Consider the following 18,712-nt stretch of genomic DNA (forward strand, 5'->3'; position numbering starts at 1 on the left):
ATAAGTGAATATATGTGTATACGAGTACAGTAGACATTCCCTTAAGTTTGCACTCATTTAAGTTTGCATCTCATATAAATCTGCATTTGAAAAGAAAAAATTTTCGGATCAATAATTGTGACTTTATTTTCAGAAAAAAAATCACATACAGTACTTTGATGACTATTTTTATTTGTTCACGTGTAATTGTCGATTGATCATTTTGTAAAATGTGACGAAGGGTGAAGAAGATACCTTATCTTGATTTAATTGATCAAATGATAGATAAGGAAATCTTTCAACTCACTCATATTAACATCAAAGTTGATAACACTCTGTAATGATTTGAAGATAACATTGTGTTGCTTAATTTCAACTTCGTCCATACCAATTACTTATATTTTATATTATGTTACATTTTGTTATATAGAGAAAGTATGTGAATAAAATAAAATAACAAGTTCTTCAACATGTCTTTTATATCTATCATATATCTCATATTTTCACATTCTTTACAAATTTCAAACACTTATAATATTTCATATTGTAATTATATTATTCTTAATATTCCACATCGTAATATGACTATTAAAATTTGATAAATCCGCAAGCTAATTAAGTCAACATCAAACTCTCAAGATCATAATGAGTACTTAAGTGAATGTTTACTGGTACGGATGAATGTACCACTTGATTGTTTAAAATAATTATCAAATATCTTAAAAGAATTTATTTTGTTTCTCTCTTGTTATATGTTTTTTTATCTTTAATTCTTTATTTTTATTTTTATTTTAAAATGTTTTTAATTAAGATCTAAATAATTTTTAATTATTTCTACTAACTTAGAGTTTAAATATGTTAAATATGTTATTGATTACATGGTACCAAATTGGTTAAGCAGAAAGAAACCAAAAAGGACAAGTCTTCATGATTAAGTATTGTTTCCCAATCCCTTTGGTAGTAGTTATTAAAGCCGCAAATCCAAAAATTACATGCACCAATAATAGTTCCTCATGCCACATTATAAAACTGGATTCTTAATACCAACAAAAGATTGCTACTATTATTGTTATAGGTGAAGTGTCTCTATTATAAAAATGAACATTGCATATATCTGTCGGTCTAAGCTGTGTTGTTTATTTGTTGTGTTGTGGTTTTTGTTTCGTTGGTGTCACACTTCAAATTTTGTGAGCTGAGCATGCTTGTGTTGTTTGTTTTGTCCATTTGGTAATTGTTTTTTATTGGAGGATATTTTCAAAGAATATCCATTCAAATCTATACAAAACATTCACGTATCTTTATAGGTTCCCATTTTTCTAAATGCTCCACTTTCTCTCTTCTCTCATTCTTTACGACATAAATTAATTTATGATATGATATTCTAATGATGATCACGTTTCAGCTGCTTCTCATTGACGCTTCCACTGCTTCTATTTCGACAACGCATTGGACTAGCATTTTTTTTTTCGTATTAACTTTAGGTTTATAGTTTAATTAAAGGCATGTGTTGTGTACTTGCATTAAATATTAAAAGGAAAAACTCGTGAAATTTTAATATGCTTTTTAGTATCTAAACCTTTCAAAATTGAAATCCATTCATGTTTTAAATTTTTATACATTTTGATTTTAAAACTTAAAAAATTAATAGATATAATAATTTTAAGGGTTAAATATGTTTTTAGTCCCTTAAGTTTTAGTGAAATTTGGAATTAGTCCATCTTCAAAATGTTTTACCAATTTAATCCTTCATATTTATAAATATGTGAATTTAGTCATTTTAATCAAATTTTGTTAAGTTTATTTGACATTTCAAATACGTTTTACGATAATATTTGAGTTAACATTAAAGAAAAAAATGTGTTAAATGGGGTAAACAATTTTAATACTATCATGAAATGCGCTTGAAACATTAGATAAACTTAACAAAATTTGGTTAAAATGACTAACCACACATTTTTAAAGATGAATGACTAAATTGGTCAAAAATTTCAGAAATGGACTAATTCCAAATCATACTAAAACTTGAAGGACCAAAAACATATTTAATCTGAATTTTAATACAATTATTTTAATTTTTTTGTGTCAAACACATTTTAAATTAGCGTTTAATTGTTTATATCCGTTTGAAATGTTGTTTAGGTCTTAACAAATTAATATTTTTGGATTAAAATAATTATATTTATATATTTTAAATTTTAAGAAGTAGAATGTATATTAAAATTTAAATATAAATAAGTTTTAATTTTTCTTTTAAATTTAATAATTAAAAAAATATTTAATCCATAATATTTAAGTGGCCTCACTAATAAACTTGGAATGTATTACTGATTTAATGTACGTATAAAATTAAAAATTAAATTAATTTTAAGTTGATTTTATTAATTTATTTTCAAATCAATGTTTGCGTTATACACACAAAAGAAAGATCGAATATGAACTGAATTCAGTAAAATTTCAAATAAGTGAAAAACAATGAAAAAAAAATGAAAAATGATTTTTTGACTACTAAATTTTAACAACTTTTTCTTACAACCTTAGGTGACATCTTCTTCTAAGTGGTTCTCCATTCTTCTATTTTTTCATTCTCAATATTTCAAAACCATTTAAAAAATGACACATCAAGTTATAAAATAAAGTTGTCAAAATTTAGTAGTCAAAATATCATCTTCCAAAAAAAAATACATACTTCTGTTTAGTATGATGGACAAATATATGGTTATTTGCTTACCGGTTTTGTGGGTTCCTGGTGTCCGTAGTAAAGGCCCATTGGGTACTTCATGGGCTTTCGTTTTCCATTCTTATGGGCTTTTTCCTGGTCCGAAGAAGATTAATGGGCCCAATAATTGCAGTTTGCAACTTTTCCTGCCTCGAGTGTTTTTTATTTATTCAAAACCTAAAAAAATGAGGGGCAAACTATTAAAAACAATTCATAAAAAAGCTAGTATGTACGTTTAAGAGGAGCAATTACTATTTATTTTTATATATAAATTGCACTATTTGTAATCAATTTGGATAAGAATAACTTGAACAATGACGTTTCCCCTAGCTAGATTTTAATATAATTTATATGATCAAGCCTAAAAGTGTTTTTAGAAAATAATTAAACTCAAAATTACTTATTAATCTTCAGTAATCTTTTGTCAATTAATTGATCTATATATGTTTGGTGGTAATTATTAACGGGTGTTTGAATTACATGTTCTATTTTTATAATATATTATTTATTTTAATTAACGATGCAATATTATTTGTTCTAATTGATTATTTTTTTCTTCCATGAAACAATTTTGTATTTTCAGCAACCAGAATTGGCGAAGTATCATAAATAAAAATGTCATTGCTTATTTCATCATGAACATTTAAAAGCGTCCTTAGTTAAGTTTTAATATTATGAGGCATATTTTAAAATTTTGAAATGATTAAAAGAAAGTTAAAATCGAGTTATGATTCTCACAATAAAACATTTCCATGAGAATACGAGAGAACATATACTTCATGGAATGTATTATATATCTAAGACTATTATAAAAAAATGATATTCCTGTAAAGATTTAAAAAATTATTTTATTTTTTACAAATGTAAAAATTTTCAAAGTGTAAAAAAGTATGAAGGTAAAAATGTAAAACATAAAATGATTTGAGTATTTAGGTGAAGTGATTTGATGTATATATTAAAATAATTATTATAACATATATATATATATATATATATATAAGTTGTAATTAACTTTATTTACTAATTTGGTCTCAAATTGGAAATGACAAGATTGGACCGTTTTAAAAAATAGATACTAAATTGAACAAAAAATTTTAAATAGAAAATTAAATTGAAAACAAGTTTTACTATTGTCACGTCATATGTCATGACTGTAAACTGCCACATGGCACGACAGTAACTTGACATGTGATAGATTATAAATTTTTAGAAAAAATAAATAAAAATAAAAAAATTCACAGGCTTAACACATGTCTTGTACTAATTGGAACATGATGTTAACTCTAACCTAAGAAAGATGACCAAATTGAACCCTTCTAATTAATTAGGGCACTAAATTAAACAAAAAAAAATTATGGAAAACAAGTTGAACTAAACAAAAAGGCATAGAACCAAAGGCATAGAACCAAATAAGTAATTATACCTGATTTTAAATAAAAACTGTTTGGAAAACTAAATTTATAAGAAAAAGTATATTTTTGGTTTTGTCAAACTCGTTTTGTCTATGTAGCCTTAAATGATTAAATTACTTGTTCAAATTATAAAAAACATGAAATTTTATTTTGTTTTTATCATCATAATGTTTTAAAAAGAAGTAAATCCATTATTTTTTTTAGAAAAAATGAGAACTATTTCATCAATTTGAAACTACAGACACTAAAATCAAAAGTAACATAAAAGTACATCGAATAACTTTTTTTCCAAAATTATTATTCATATTAATAATAATTATCATAGAAATTATATCATTATTAATTTCTGTTTGGTTAACCACTTAACAACCGTTGAACTCGCAAACAGATACAAAAACGTTAGTATTCAAATTGATATTCTAGAAAAGACGGTTTTGATTTGTTTAAGCACAATATTAATTAAATATTAAATATGGTTAGACAAAATCACTTGTACATGGAAGTAATATGTAGATATTTTTTCTCGACTCAAATATAAAAAGTATTACTTGGAATAATTTTATAATTAAATTTTAATAAATATGATGAAAGATAATTCATGACTTTAATATTTTTCTTCTAAAAATATTAATAGGAAATGATAAAAAGACTATATAAGATATTCTAAAAAACTATGAATTCAATAAAAAAAAACATATTAAAAGTGGTCATAAATAATCCTTTATTATTAACGGAAATATAAAATATTTGTTTCTCCGACATGTTATCCTTTCCTGTTAGTAATATAATATGTATGTTATTTATTTTTTTAATAAAACTTGTACAAAATAATATTATCAATACAAATAAAATATATAAATATTTCTCAGTTGTCCTTATCTTTTAACTGATTTTATACTATTTTTTTAAAATGTACACTGCAAGACATCACTTCTTCATCTTCTACGACAACGAGTTACTTCTAAGACAGTTTAGTGAATTTGATTACTTGCAAACTAAAAAATGAATAATCGTAATTTTAATATTTATTAAAAATAAAAATATATTAAATGTGCATATTATATATTGTTTTAAAATGAAAAAAAAAGAAGAAAAATGCAGCATTTTCAACTAACATTCTTAACTCTGGAGTGAGGGTTGTCAAACAAAGCTTAGAAAAAAAGTAAATAAATAAATAAACAAACGGACTTTGGAGTCCATACTCTGCAAAACCAAACGCTGTCTCTGACTGTGTCTCGATGGCAGCGTCGCGAATCGTAGCCCACCCTCCGCCCTATCTCCACCGCCAATGTTCGCCGTCAGACGCCGTGCCGTTCCTCAACCTTACGCTTCACGCAAAACGGTACCGTAACCTCAGCATTCGCGCTTCTCTTCACGAGGGAAAGCAGAAGAAGAACGATCTCGCTGATAAACCTCACTCAGTCGAATTGCGAACCAGCCCCAACGACGTCGTTTCCCGCGATCCGCTCATTCTTCCGCGTACCTATTTACATCCTATTCCATGCTTTCTCCTTTTCTTTTTTTCTATCTTTCTGGTAGCTATTACAATTGACGATTTTCGCGATTCAATTTTCAGGACCTTTATCTGCTTCAGTTTCTGACGGTTCTGGACTTCGTGTTGCATATCAGGTGTTTGCTTGCTTGTCACATTGCATGATTATTAGTGGAATCGTTTTTTCTTGTTGTCTGTGTACGCTAACTAGCAATTCTTACATAATTCACTGTATACAAGCACAATCATCAAAATAGCGATAAAATAGACCGTGGATCTTGTTTTAAAACAATTAATTGACATTACTTTCTTGAGGTTTATTACTAGGTGTGGCTGTGCTCATGCATGAACTACTCTATACTCTCATTTGATTCTTTTTTTTCTTTTATTTATCAATTGTATGAGTGACTGAGCTAATTGTATATAGAGTTTATAGATTGTTTTTCAGTATAATTATCGTTGGAGAGTCGACAATCGTACTGTAGATGGTAATTTATGTTGAATGAGGGTGTAAATCGGTGTTTTGCAATTGAAGTTTAACACCCATTGTTTATGATTTCATATAGCTAAATACTGCATTTTCAGGGGGTTCATGGTGCGTACAGTGAATCAGCAGCACATAAGGCCTACCCAAATTGTGAAGCTGTGCCGTGTGAACAATTTGAAACCGCTTTTGATGTAAAGTATTGTTACCCTTTCTTCTTGATCTGTAATCTCTTTTTTATGTTTCTTTATTGGTTTCCCCTGTTTTTCTTCATGGAATTCATCTTAATCTGTATAGTTTTTGTCCAGAGAACTTTATCTCTTATTTTTTCATTACTGCCCGAACACCTTAAATTCAAAATCAAACATTCCAGTTCTTAGCTCTTAGTCTTAGATTCTTGTTGTTTTTTTCTTATTGTGGTAACCTTTTTGTATAGACATTTTCCAAGAGGTGTAATCTCATTGTTTCTCTCATTTTTGGTTTTCTGTTTTAGGCTGTTGAAAGGTGGATTGTGGACAGAGCAGTTTTGCCAATTGAGAATTCTTTAGGAGGGAGTATCCACAGAAATTATGACCTTTTACTTCGGCATAGTTTACATATAGTAGGAGAAGTGAAATATGCTGTTCGTCACTGTTTGATGGCAAACCATGGTGTTAAACTTGAGGATTTGAACCGGGTTCTAAGTCATCCACAGGTGTGATTCTAACGTTTTAAGTCTTACCTTCTCCCAGTGACAAACATGTCCCAGACTGACACTTTTTTTCAGGCTCTTGCTCAATGTGAGAACACACTGACAAAATTGGGATTGGTACGAGAAGCAGTTGATGATACAGCTGGTGCCGCTAAGGTAAGTGTAGAACTATTGAAAGATGTTGAAAGACAAAAAAATACATTCAAGGGACCTCGAAACCACGAGTCTGAACTACTACACCAGATTGATATCAATGGCAATAAATACAAATAATTTAAGGATTTGCTCTTATATTCTTGATATGATATTCACATTGTATCATGTAATTAAAATTACTGTTACATTGAATTTCTCTCTATTATTTTCACATTGTATCATGTAATTAAACATTTGTTTATTTAATTTGTGATGTTAAGTCTTTTTTTAATTTGAGCTGCATACAAAATTAAAATAGTAGCCCTACAAAATATTGAAAATACAATAAATAATTAATTGTGTCTATAAGACTGAAATAAGTAATAATAGTTAAAATGATCTTAAAAATAATAAGGAAGTGTATTAAGATGCAAGAGAGTACGGGAAGAAAATTAATTAAGCTAAAAAATGGAAGCTTGCTGGGTAGCTTATAAGAAACTCTTAAAATAAGCTAATTTGAGGATTTCCCAACACTTAGTCGGTCAAACTAGTCTATAATCTAGTAGCTAGCTTATTCGTCTTAACAAACGCACCCTAAGAGATCAATTAGGATGCTCTACCAATAAAAAAATTGATATATAAGATATTTATCATATGTTGTAATAAAAGATAGGTAGCTGACATAATTTCTGGTGTTTCTGTTGAGCAATGGTTATTATTAAATTTTTGTACTGCAAAGAATTTGGCATCATTAGAACAATTCCCACTTTTTCTAGGAAACATGCTTCTTTCCTTTATATTTGAGAGCATTTTGTATATTTAGACCCTATCCAAACATGTAGAACCTTTTCTCCCAAGATTTCACTGAAAAACGACTTGTTAAGATCCTTAATAAGTGATACTGTGGTGTGATATTCTTAGGTTATTGTGTAAGGGACCACCATAAAATTAAAAAAGAGAAGTAAAATAAAATCTTTTTGCATTGTTTTGGAAACTAAGGATAAGAGTGATTTAAAATCACGTAAAAAAAAACCAGTTAAACTTTATTTTGTCTGAAGATGTTTTGTTTTAAATTTGCATTTAAAACTAAAAACCAAAAACTTGCAACCATCCCAAACAGAGGCCTTAGTTATAAGTAGGTCCATCCTTGGTCAAATTCTAATCTGCTGAGAATTTTGGCATATTCTTGTCATCTTCTGACGACATGATTAGATGTTGTACCTTGGGGTATTCGATTGAGATTCAATTTGTATTGCTACTGCCTACTTGTTTTTTAGTATCACTTATCCTATTGTTACAAATTGTAGCAAGTTGCCTTGCTCGGACTACAAGATGCAGGAGCAGTCGCTAGTTATTCTGCTGCAAAGATCTATGGCTTGAATATACTTGCTGAAGACATTCAGGTCTGGGTTGATGGCATCAGTTTGACCTGTTATTGGAAGTTTCGGTTCGCAGTAGATTTCATTGCTAATAGGTTTGCATTTGCAGGATGATAGTGATAATGTCACTCGATTTTTAATGTTAGCCCGAGAACCTATAATTCCAGGCACTGATAGGCCATTTAAGGTACTCAGAATAAATAGAAGAAATTATTGAACAGAAAACATCATATTTCTCCGGATTCCTACATTGATTGGTTTTTATGCTTACTAATCAATATTAAATATTGCTATTGATTTGTCAGACAAGCATAGTTTTTTCTTTAGAAGAAGGTCCTGGGGTTCTTTTCAAGGCTCTTGCTGTTTTTGCATTGCGTCAGGTTAACCTTACAAAGGTTTGTTGTCTCTCTTGGCATCACCTGTTATATCTTTTGAGGAGGTTAGCAAGCATGCTTTTTAGGCCTTTCTAGTTATATAATTCATTTGTTTTTTGAACAGATTGAAAGCCGTCCTCTGCGAAACCAACCTCTGCGAGCAGCAGATGATAGCAGCAATTCCAAGTATATTTGCTGAAAGTCATAGCTATCTTTTTCTAAACTCTAACACATTCATCATTTAAACTAATTAATTAAAAACTTAAAATCATTATGAGTGTTGTCTTAAAGAAAAAGGTATATTGCTAGTGATTGTTATGACCGTAGTTCTTATCTTATACAGGTACTTTGATTATCTTTTTTATGTTGATTTTGAAGAATCAATGGCTAATCAGAATGCACAAAATGCCCTAAGGCATCTAAAGGTTGGTTTTAATTTAACCCTTTAAAGCACATTGAAAGTTTTACTGGTGAGTACATATTCTAAAACCGATACACATAACAGGAGTTTGCTACATTCTTGCGAGTGCTAGGGAGCTATCCAGTGGACACTAGCTCGACGTGAATAATTTCCAAAAGAGGTGAGGGTCATGTATGGTCATGTATCGGAACAATTTTGAGATTAGATTAGTTTACCGAATGTAAATAACCTCCAATTTTGAAACTTTTGGTATACCTTATCTTTTATTGCAAAACAACTAATCTTGTAGTTAAAGATGTCATGCATCCTCCGTCTTGCCAGAAAAAGAGAAGATATCCTATGTAAAAATTATATTTTTTTTCTGATAGATGTTTCTCATTGTTAAAATTGAATGAGTAACATGTTGCCAATAGATTACTGCTTTTGTTGGGAATAAAATCTAGATATTTTTTATTGGGTTTAGCATGTTTGTGGACTCAAATGTATAGTTTATGATGGGCATTTTATTCTGTACCTTTCATTAAATTAATTTTGTACGCTTTTGGTGATGCAGGAATGCAGAATAGGATTGCTTTTGCGTGCGACGTGGTACTTCCAGTGGTTAAATCATGTTGATGGATATACAGAGTTTAGATTGCTTCATACAGAACAGGAAATTGTATCAAATGTAAAAGCTTCTTAACATTTTGACACCCTGCCCGCTATCTATGTTTTCAGATCTAGCTACAATGAATAGCCATGTCTTTTTTTTTTATTATTATTACGTTTTAAATGTTAGTTAAAATATTTTTTTTCTTTACCAATTGTCCCACTCTGAAATGTTTGCACATGTTCTGCCCCTCTGTGTACAAAAGTACTCTTCACTAATCAAATTTAAAATTCGGTTTGATTGCTTTTCTTTATCAGATATAACTCATTATCATAATTTGATAAATAATTAGATGAGGATCAATAACTAATATTACTAATATTGAATGGTATATCAATACTCGTAAGAGACATATGACTGTAGGTTATAAGAATAAATAACATATTTTTCATGTTGAAAAATATTGTAAATAAGACTTACAAATGACATGATCTCACTAATGTTGAATGTTAAATAATCAATATTGTGAATAAGACTTAAAAATGATATGATCTCACTAACGATGAATGTTAAATAATCGGACATAATCGGACATCACTGTTCCTATGCATTGCTTCAAATGGGTCAAATAGACCCAACAGTGTTGAAATTTTTAAGTTCAAATTTGTGGTTCATACTTCTCATAAATGAAGATATAGAAAAGCTCAAACTTAACTTTAAGACTCCAAATACAAAATAAGACAGATTTTAAGCTGGAACATGCCATTCTCAATGTCTTGCCATTAGATCTCTGATCAAGGCCAGGATCTCACCTCGCATGCTGGCAACCGCAGAAGAAGTAACCTGATCCTTCACAGCAGAAAACCACAAATCATTCATATCCGCATTCTTATGATTTGCATGCCAGTTGCATATTGTTCTTGCTGTGGCTGTCACATATAAACCACAGTCATAACCATTATCTTGCATGGGTGAATTAGTGCATTCCTGAAAGCTAGCCTCAGAAGCTGATCCAGAGGATCCCATGTATCCAGCAACAGCTTTATAGAGTTTCTTGGCAGGTGCTGCATTCATACCTCTGCAACTATCATGGTGAACAAACACATTAGCATTGCGGCAATATGCAACTAAGCTCCAATGAGAACCACCTTCAGCTCTGTCAACATCATCATTGTCATTGATGGGGAACATAACCAGTGCCTTATCAGACAAATGCAGGGGTTCTATGAAATCACCGAGAGACTCAACCACAGGACATTGCATTATCCAAAATGCAATGGATGGTGGAACCAGCAGTATATCCTCAGAGGAATGGCTTGAACAAAGATAACTGAAATAAAACTCAATAATCCTATCATTCAAATAATATGGACCACTAAGGATTTCAAGATCTGATTGTCTAAGCACCACATCATTGTAGCCGAGAATCTTCTCATCTGCTCGTGATTTCTTCATCCTAGTAAGAAGGCTAGCATGGTGAAAACAAATTAGGACAAATCTAAACCAAATTATCACCTACAATCTCCAAAGGAAAAGAAAAGGGAAAGGCACATAGAGCTAGCAATTGTGCTATTTCATGTTCTAATAGCTAAAGTACAACATGCAATACCTTAAAAGTGTGAGAAAAATAAACAAACAATCTATTATTGCTTGGGGTTCTTCTACACATCCGCAAAGACATTACAGTTCTCAATATGTTATTTAGTATAAATCCAAATTGTCAAATTTTTGTTTAAGTTGGAAGATGTTTCTCCAGACATCAGAATTTCTGATGGTAAAACTAAATTACCTTCAATCATCAACAGCAGAAAATAAAAATCAAGAACAACTTCATAAGAGAAGAAATAATTCAGAAAATCAAATAGATGTGTTTAGGTTTAAACTTTCATTCTATAGGGATTTGGTCGAATGAATAATGGTTGCAACCGTTTATACATCGATTGGGTCAAGAGATGAGTAATCTTGTTTCTACCTATTAAAACTTATGTTAATTTATTTTCATCAGAAATGGTCTCCGGAGAAAGAAGTTTGGGGGCAAACTATTAAACTCCAACTTCAAATAATGGAAAAAAAAAAAAAACCTTGTTTGTTTTGTTATATATCAAACCTAATCTTGCAGTATCTTGGAATTTAAATTGGAACACATTGGTATATGTGAAAATAATGAAAAGAAAGAGAAAATGCAAGAATCAATCAAAGCTATACCAGATAATGACGCACAGTTACAGAGATTGCGCAAGTAGAGGTGAACAATTGCGATGCCACTGCGTCAGAGAAAATTGAAGATGAAAGTACTATTTATAGCATGTGATGTGTCAAACAGTGCTGCTTTTGACATGAAAGGTTAATTTTCTTCTTCATTCTCTTTACATTCATGGTTGCAAGATTTTAACATGAACCAAGATTTATAAAATAAAATTTTATAAATTAGAAATTAATATTTGCAACTTAAAAACTTAAATGATAAAATTTATTAAATATAAGTTTATTTTAGTTATATATATTTAAATTATGGTAAAGATGAAAAGCACTACTTGTATTCTATACTTACACTGTTTAAGAAAAATAACAACAGACTCATTTCTCTACCATTTTATATAATTTTCTACCCATTTGTACTTCTTCTTTTTTCTGTCTATTTTTCCTTGTTTTTCATCTTTTTTTCTAACTAATTTTCATATATTTTCTATTTATTTTTACCCTTTAGTTTTTTAAACTAAATTTATTTTTTCTATAAATTTTCTTATTCATTTGTCTTTATTCCTTCAAATATTTTTTTTAATTTCTTTTGTATTTGCTCAATTTCTTTCACAATCATTAACTTGATCTTTCAATAGTTAATTTAAATGAATTTTATAAATCACTTTTTGTTTATTTAGTTAGTATGTATAATTTTTTTAAAAATGTTTTCAAATTTGAAGTTATATTTAAACATGATGCTTGATGATTATCACGAAATTCATGGTCTCACACTTCTTTGAATCTTATGCATTGAACAAACTCAAACTCTTAACAACTATGAAACCCATATTTAAGATTAAGTGAAAGCTCAAAATTCAATACAAGAGTTAAAAAATCCATGACAACAATAAAAATTAAATTGACCTAGGAACTTCATAAAAGATGATAATTAATATATATATAATAGAGATGCAGGGTTTAACATATGAAGGTTAATGGGAGGGAGATGCTAATCAATGTATTGTTTGTTTGGAATAGAAGAGAAGGACCAATTGTTAGACTTTGAATAAAATATCCACAAATTTGATTATCATTTGAGATGAGAGAGATGTTTTGTTAAGATTTTTTCCTCAATTGTTTTAATTTTATCAAGAATTTTCTATTTGTTGTGATAATTCTTAAAGGTTATAAAACTTTATTGTTTGTGATGTCTATTTTTATGTCTTTTTCAATCTAATGGTAATTTTGTATGTCAAAATTTTCATTTTCCAATTCTACAAGTTTTAGACTTCATAATTGATAACATCATTATCTAAATTTCATATATGTTCATATAATTTCATTATAAATTACATCTACATTTTGATTAGGTTCAAAATTCATTGAAACTAAAAATAATATTCATCATTAATAAGTCTTTCATTTCGATGTTTGAGTAACTTCACTTATAATCTCTATTGCTAGAGTTTCAAGTTATCATTTGATTTAAGCATCACGCAATTTTTGAATAAAATTACGCATATATTAAATACTCACTGCTTAAACTACAATAATTACAAAAAAAAAAACTATTTTACTTACACCATCACAGACTTTCATAAATTTCACATATATTAACAAACACAAATTCTTAATAATCACATGTCAATATTGTAATCTAATTCATCATACATATGATGTACTAATGCAACTAATATGTTTTTTCCACATCTAAATAACTTCTTTTACCTAAAAGTAACATGTGTGTACAAGTAAAATCTTTCTTATACAATGTATAAAAAATTATATACAAGACTTTATAGTAATCTTAGTGTCAAATCTTTTACCAACATCCTTTTTACCGAAACGAACAAGAAAGGAAACTAAATCTCTGTAAGAAACGAACTACTTGTCAAATCAATAATTAGATTGTCTCAATTTAACACTCACATTACTACCTCCTCATGGTTGTATTATGTCAGATCAACAATATAACAATCATCCTTTTAACTTAAAGAGCATTTAGAGATAATAGAGCTTAGGAGATAAAATCTCCAATGAAACAAATGATGAATACTTATAACCTACTTATAGGCTTTTTTATATATTTATCTACTTACAAATTACCTTTATTAAAATCTCAAGTCTTATTTTTCCAATAACAAAATTTCTTGTCCTTTGAAACCATTTTTATAAGATCATGCTAAGAAATCATGTAACAACCTCAATATATATATATATATATATATATATCACATTATTGATATAGAACAATCTTGACCGGATGAACATCGAAAATATAATGTAGTTACAGTTCTTGGTATAAAAGTTTGTTCAAAATAAGTACATACATTTACTTATAATTTCTAAATGAAAATAGTACCACTACACTATACATAATGTTCATATACATTTAAACACAATGCAAAACACTCCGGACGCTACTACCTCTCTTATGGCTTAACTTCACCATTACCTGCAACTCTATCTGCTCACGCCATAATAACCATAATAATGATTATTGCAAAAGAAAATACACGACCAACAAAGTGAGAAGGGTAAGCTAATGTTAACTTTGACTATGCATAAATAAACTTTCATATAACATGTTCTCAAATGATAAAATTATCAAGCCAAATGAATACTCAGTTTTGCACACTCCATTCAATACAACTCATGTATATACACATTTTATACTGAATATCTAGATTTATGCATTGACTTGGGCCCCTAAAAGGCTTGCTCTTGTCATGTAAAATGAAATATTTAAATCCTAAAATATTACAATCTAGTAATGGTACATGGTTCCTCATCCTTCAGGACAGTGTAAGTTCACTTATAAAACAAAAGGGGTCCCTGAATCCAAATCCAACTATAGGAACCTCCTCTACTTTTCACTACTTAGACTTTATCCTCTATATGAGTTTGTGAGTCTAGTAGAGTAAGGACGAATTCACAAAGAGGATCCCTGTCCAATGCATAACATTACAATAGCCATCAGACATTCCTTCCTAGTAATCTTATAACATCACAACACATAAAATTCAATCCATTTCCAAATCATATTGATATTCCCCCTCTTGAAACCATAACCAAACTCCATTATTGTTGGAAGTCCCACATAGACTAGAGATAAGACAATTTCATAGTATATAATTGGGTGCAAACCTCACCTTACAAGTTGGTTTTGTGAGGTTGACTTAAGCTTAAAACCTACTTAACTTGTATTTTTAAAAAAGGCCAACATATTGCAACTAATATGATCAAATTCCATTCTTACATCCAAACTCATATCTCAAAAAGCTTTTATAAACTCTAACTTTTTATTTATCATATAAAACATATCATTTAAGACATATCACCTTCTTTTTAGCATGTTTAACTCTTTCTAATTAAACAAATACTTCAAACTCTTGCAATCACTTAACATATTAAATCTAGCACAACACAAATAACATCTTCAAAGTAAAAGCATTTAAATTTAACACTACAAAAATAACGATTTCATATCTTTAAAGTAAGTACCACAACAATCAACTATACTTAATAAGTAAATACTTTTTCTCATGAATTTTAATTGTTAAAAAGCATAAAAGACGATTTTTTTTCTTACATAAATACAGATCCCAAACTCTATTTCAACTCTAAGAAAATCATACTTCTCTATTCAAACAAAATGTTAATATATATGGTTACTGAGTTAGAGGATTTATTATCTTGGAGAATCTTTATCTGAATCTCTTGTAATATCTAGTCAACTTAACAAAATTTTTATATTTGAAATCGTCTTAGGACTCTTTTACTAAAGAACTACTTCAACTTTAGAATGAGCTATAAAAATCTCTTTGGTTGAGTTAAAATACTACCAAAACTGAACTTTTGACATCCAAAATTCACACTTCAACAATTTTGCAAAAAAAATATTTTCTCTTTCAAAATGCTTGACATGGTTCTCAAATGTGGTTCATTTTTATTATGAGCATAAAAGTAAATCAATATATCATCAATAAACACACATTCATAATAATTACATTTGATCCCAAAAGTTATTTTCACTTTTAGACTTTGATCTAATACAAAAATATATAGATTTCAAATCAATCTTAGCACATACCATTGTGAAATTGTAATGTAACAAATCATGAACATAAATAAAGGATGAACATGTCAAAGTGAACCAAAATCTATGTTACGTGAGATTTGTACCCAAGTTATATACTAGGAGATTGTCTTATCTTTAATCGATATGAGACTTACAACAACTCATGAGTTAACCCGACTCATCACATATTCGAATTAGACTGAATTAAAAAAAAAACTTTTACCAATCATGAGTCATAATGAATTCAACTTATTTAACTCACAAGTTTATGAGGGTTTGAGTCAGCTTATAGTAAACTGAACCACAACGTACATATATTTCAAAAGAACCCACACCTTAAAATTAGGGTATAATTGCTGATTTGATACCCCAATTTTTTGGTTAAGTTCAATTTAGTCCTTATACTTTTGGTTTGTTCAATTTAATACTCCAATCATCTAAAAAGATTCAATTTGGTCATCTCCGTTAAGTTGGACCAAATTGAATCTTTTTAAATAATTGGGATACTAAATTGAATAAACAAAAAATATAGAAACCAAATTCAACTTAACAAAAATTAGGTACCAATTATACTTAAAATTAAACATGTAACTTCAAATAATTTAATTTCCCTCTTCTTCATATTTCTACAACCAAAACAAACTCTAACTTCCCTCAGCCTCGTACACGCCACACATAGCTTCATCTCCAACATCATGTTTTGTTCGTTGGTATGCATGGATGCTGTCCCACATCGGTGATCATCGGCGTCAGTACTCCTCTGCATCGGTGCTCCTGGCGTCGATGCTAAGATCTTGGTGTACGAAGCTTTATCCTTTTCTTCCCTCTCGTATTTGGATTCTTTGCTCCATATCATAGACTGTGAATCAAACAATAACAATCATTTTCTGGTTTCAGGGTCTGTGCAAGAAAATTTGGAGATTTCATCAGCAGTGATGGGGTTGAAATTTTGATTAGCACTTTTTAAATTTTATGTTTTCAATGTTTGAATTTTTTTAATTTTTTATTCTGATTTCGGATCGATAATTTATGAGTTTTACTTCTAAATCGATCTTGCAAATTTGAATATTTAGAAATGATAAAAGAAATTATTTTTTATTTTTACATGAATTAATGAGACAAATCTTAAAAATTATGACTTATTACATACAAAATAAGTTGTGTTTGAATCACTTATTTTTAATTCAAGTGAGTAATCTTGTAAACGGAGTTGACTCACCTTGAATATTTATATTATTTTAAAAGTTATAACTATAATGTGAAAAACTTAAAATGTATAAAGTATTTTTTAATGAATGAGTAATTTATATTTGTTATTATTTTCTAGTTTTTAATGAGTGAGTAGTTTATATTCACTATTTTTTTTTCTTCACCATTGTAAAATGTAATATTTTAAAACGTAATTAATAATAAAACAGGAAATATGTGCACAAAATGAGTGAATTCATATTCAGTATAGATTTCAACTTGAAAAACTTATAGATAAAATGAAATAGAAAAAATAATGACCTTCAAAAGTTTTGTAACCATTGTCATTGTTCTTGATTTTTTTTTTCTGAAACATGACAAAAAATAATGCTAAAAAGGTTAAATAAACATTATGCCTTTGAAAATAACAAAATTATGAATAAATGAGATACAAATTACACTGATTACATGATTTTGAGTAAGTAAATTATATATTAATTATTGTAACAAAAGTATAAATAAAAAGTATATCTTGAAATATTTCTTAACTACTATCACTTGATTTAGTTCATTTGATACCTCACATAATACAAAATATTTGAGGACATAGATTAATTAAAGCTTAAATATATAAGTTTAATCTAAAAGATTAATGAGTTTTATTTTAGTTTCAGTAAAAAAATGTTTTCATCTTTCTATAACTAAAATTCATTATTTTTATGTTTAAACTCACTTTTAATGTTTTTCTTAGTTTGTGAATATATAATCTTAATTAATATTAGTGTAATTGTAAGTTCGGTCTTTCAATTTTCCAAATTTAAAAGAATCATAGTTGGTAATATATTATTTAATTTTAAGTTTAATTAATTTTTGAGTCTCTTAAATTTAGATATATTTCTTATTATAATTTTAATTTAGATTTAATTAAGTTTTAAATCTTTCTTAGATTTAGATATTTTTAATTAGGTCTTTATTAAATCTTTTAAGTACTATATTTTTTAAAGTGAGTTCCCATCTCATTAAGCTTTTTTTGTTAAGTGGTGACGTGAGATTTATTATTATTTTCTTGTATCTTATATTAAGAAATATTAAGAAATGTAGGATGATTTTGTGAGTAATAAAATAATATTATAATTAATATAAAATTATAAGTAATTTTTATTGTTTCGATATTATTTTATATTAATTACAAAAATCGTACTTTTAACAAGTGGTTAAAATAATTACATTTACCAAATTGACATTTAACAAGAATTCAAAATTTAATTGAACATTAATTTTACATATTCATGCAAATAATAGTGGTACAAGTATATTCAATAAGATATTTTTATCAATAGAAATAACATTTTAATATAAATTTCACAAATATAGGTATCTTAAAAAAATTATATCTATAGTATCATATTATTTCCTTTGTTCATAAGAAAAAATATAAGCAATTTTCGTTATATATACTGTTATGTTATAGGTAGACTTTGTTACATCAACTTTCCCTCTCTTCATTCTTTTTTTAAAACAAAAATAATCTGATTGTGGTCATAATAAGCCTTAAATGTTTGCCAGAACTTCCAAACTGTTAGGTCTTTC

The 18,712-nt window shown here is 28.3% G+C and overlaps 2 protein-coding genes across 3 annotated transcripts; one reads left to right on the top strand and one right to left on the bottom strand.

Moving 5' to 3' along the window:
* Positions 1–5,265: 5,265 nt before the first annotated feature.
* Positions 5,266–9,886, top strand: LOC114168400 (arogenate dehydratase/prephenate dehydratase 2, chloroplastic-like). Its single transcript, XM_028053194.1, has 12 exons — positions 5,266–5,586; positions 5,684–5,736; positions 6,185–6,277; positions 6,577–6,777; positions 6,850–6,930; positions 8,217–8,312; positions 8,398–8,475; positions 8,594–8,683; positions 8,787–8,848; positions 9,006–9,087; positions 9,168–9,243; positions 9,637–9,886. Exons 1-11 carry the CDS (start codon positions 5,346–5,348, stop codon positions 9,225–9,227), a joined length of 1,137 nt encoding a protein of 378 aa, XP_027908995.1. The 5' UTR covers positions 5,266–5,345; the 3' UTR covers positions 9,228–9,243; positions 9,637–9,886.
* A 317-nt stretch (positions 9,887–10,203) lies between these two features.
* Positions 10,204–12,034, bottom strand: LOC114168687 (NEDD8-specific protease 1). Of its 2 annotated transcripts, none has more exons than XM_028053593.1 (2): positions 11,878–12,034; positions 10,204–11,140 (listed from the first exon to the last, which is right to left on the bottom strand). In XM_028053593.1, the coding sequence occupies exon 2, from the start codon at positions 11,125–11,127 to the stop codon at positions 10,441–10,443; it is 687 nt and encodes a 228-aa protein (XP_027909394.1). In that variant the 5' UTR covers positions 11,128–11,140; positions 11,878–12,034; the 3' UTR covers positions 10,204–10,440. The 2 variants fall into 2 exon arrangements, with proteins under 2 accessions (XP_027909394.1, XP_027909395.1); XM_028053594.1 differs by having other exon boundaries at positions 10,204–11,128; positions 11,878–12,006.
* Positions 12,035–18,712: the final 6,678 nt, after the last annotated feature.

This window comes from Vigna unguiculata, chromosome 11 (genome assembly GCF_004118075.2).
Source record: "Vigna unguiculata cultivar IT97K-499-35 chromosome 11, ASM411807v1, whole genome shotgun sequence".
NCBI lineage: Eukaryota > Viridiplantae > Streptophyta > Magnoliopsida > Fabales > Fabaceae > Vigna > Vigna unguiculata.

Coding starts and splice junctions, on each gene's coding strand:
- LOC114168400 (XM_028053194.1), top strand. CDS start 5,346: ATGGCAGCGTCGCGAATCGTAGCCCACCCTCCGCCCTATCTCCACCGC. Junction 8,476..8,593: donor GCACTGATAGGCCATTTAAG/GTACTCAGAATA, acceptor TTGATTTGTCAG/ACAAGCATAGTTTTTTCTTT. Junction 8,684..8,786: donor GTCAGGTTAACCTTACAAAG/GTTTGTTGTCTC, acceptor TTTTTTGAACAG/ATTGAAAGCCGTCCTCTGCG.
- LOC114168687 (XM_028053593.1), bottom strand. CDS start 11,127: ATGAAGAAATCACGAGCAGATGAGAAGATTCTCGGCTACAATGATGTG.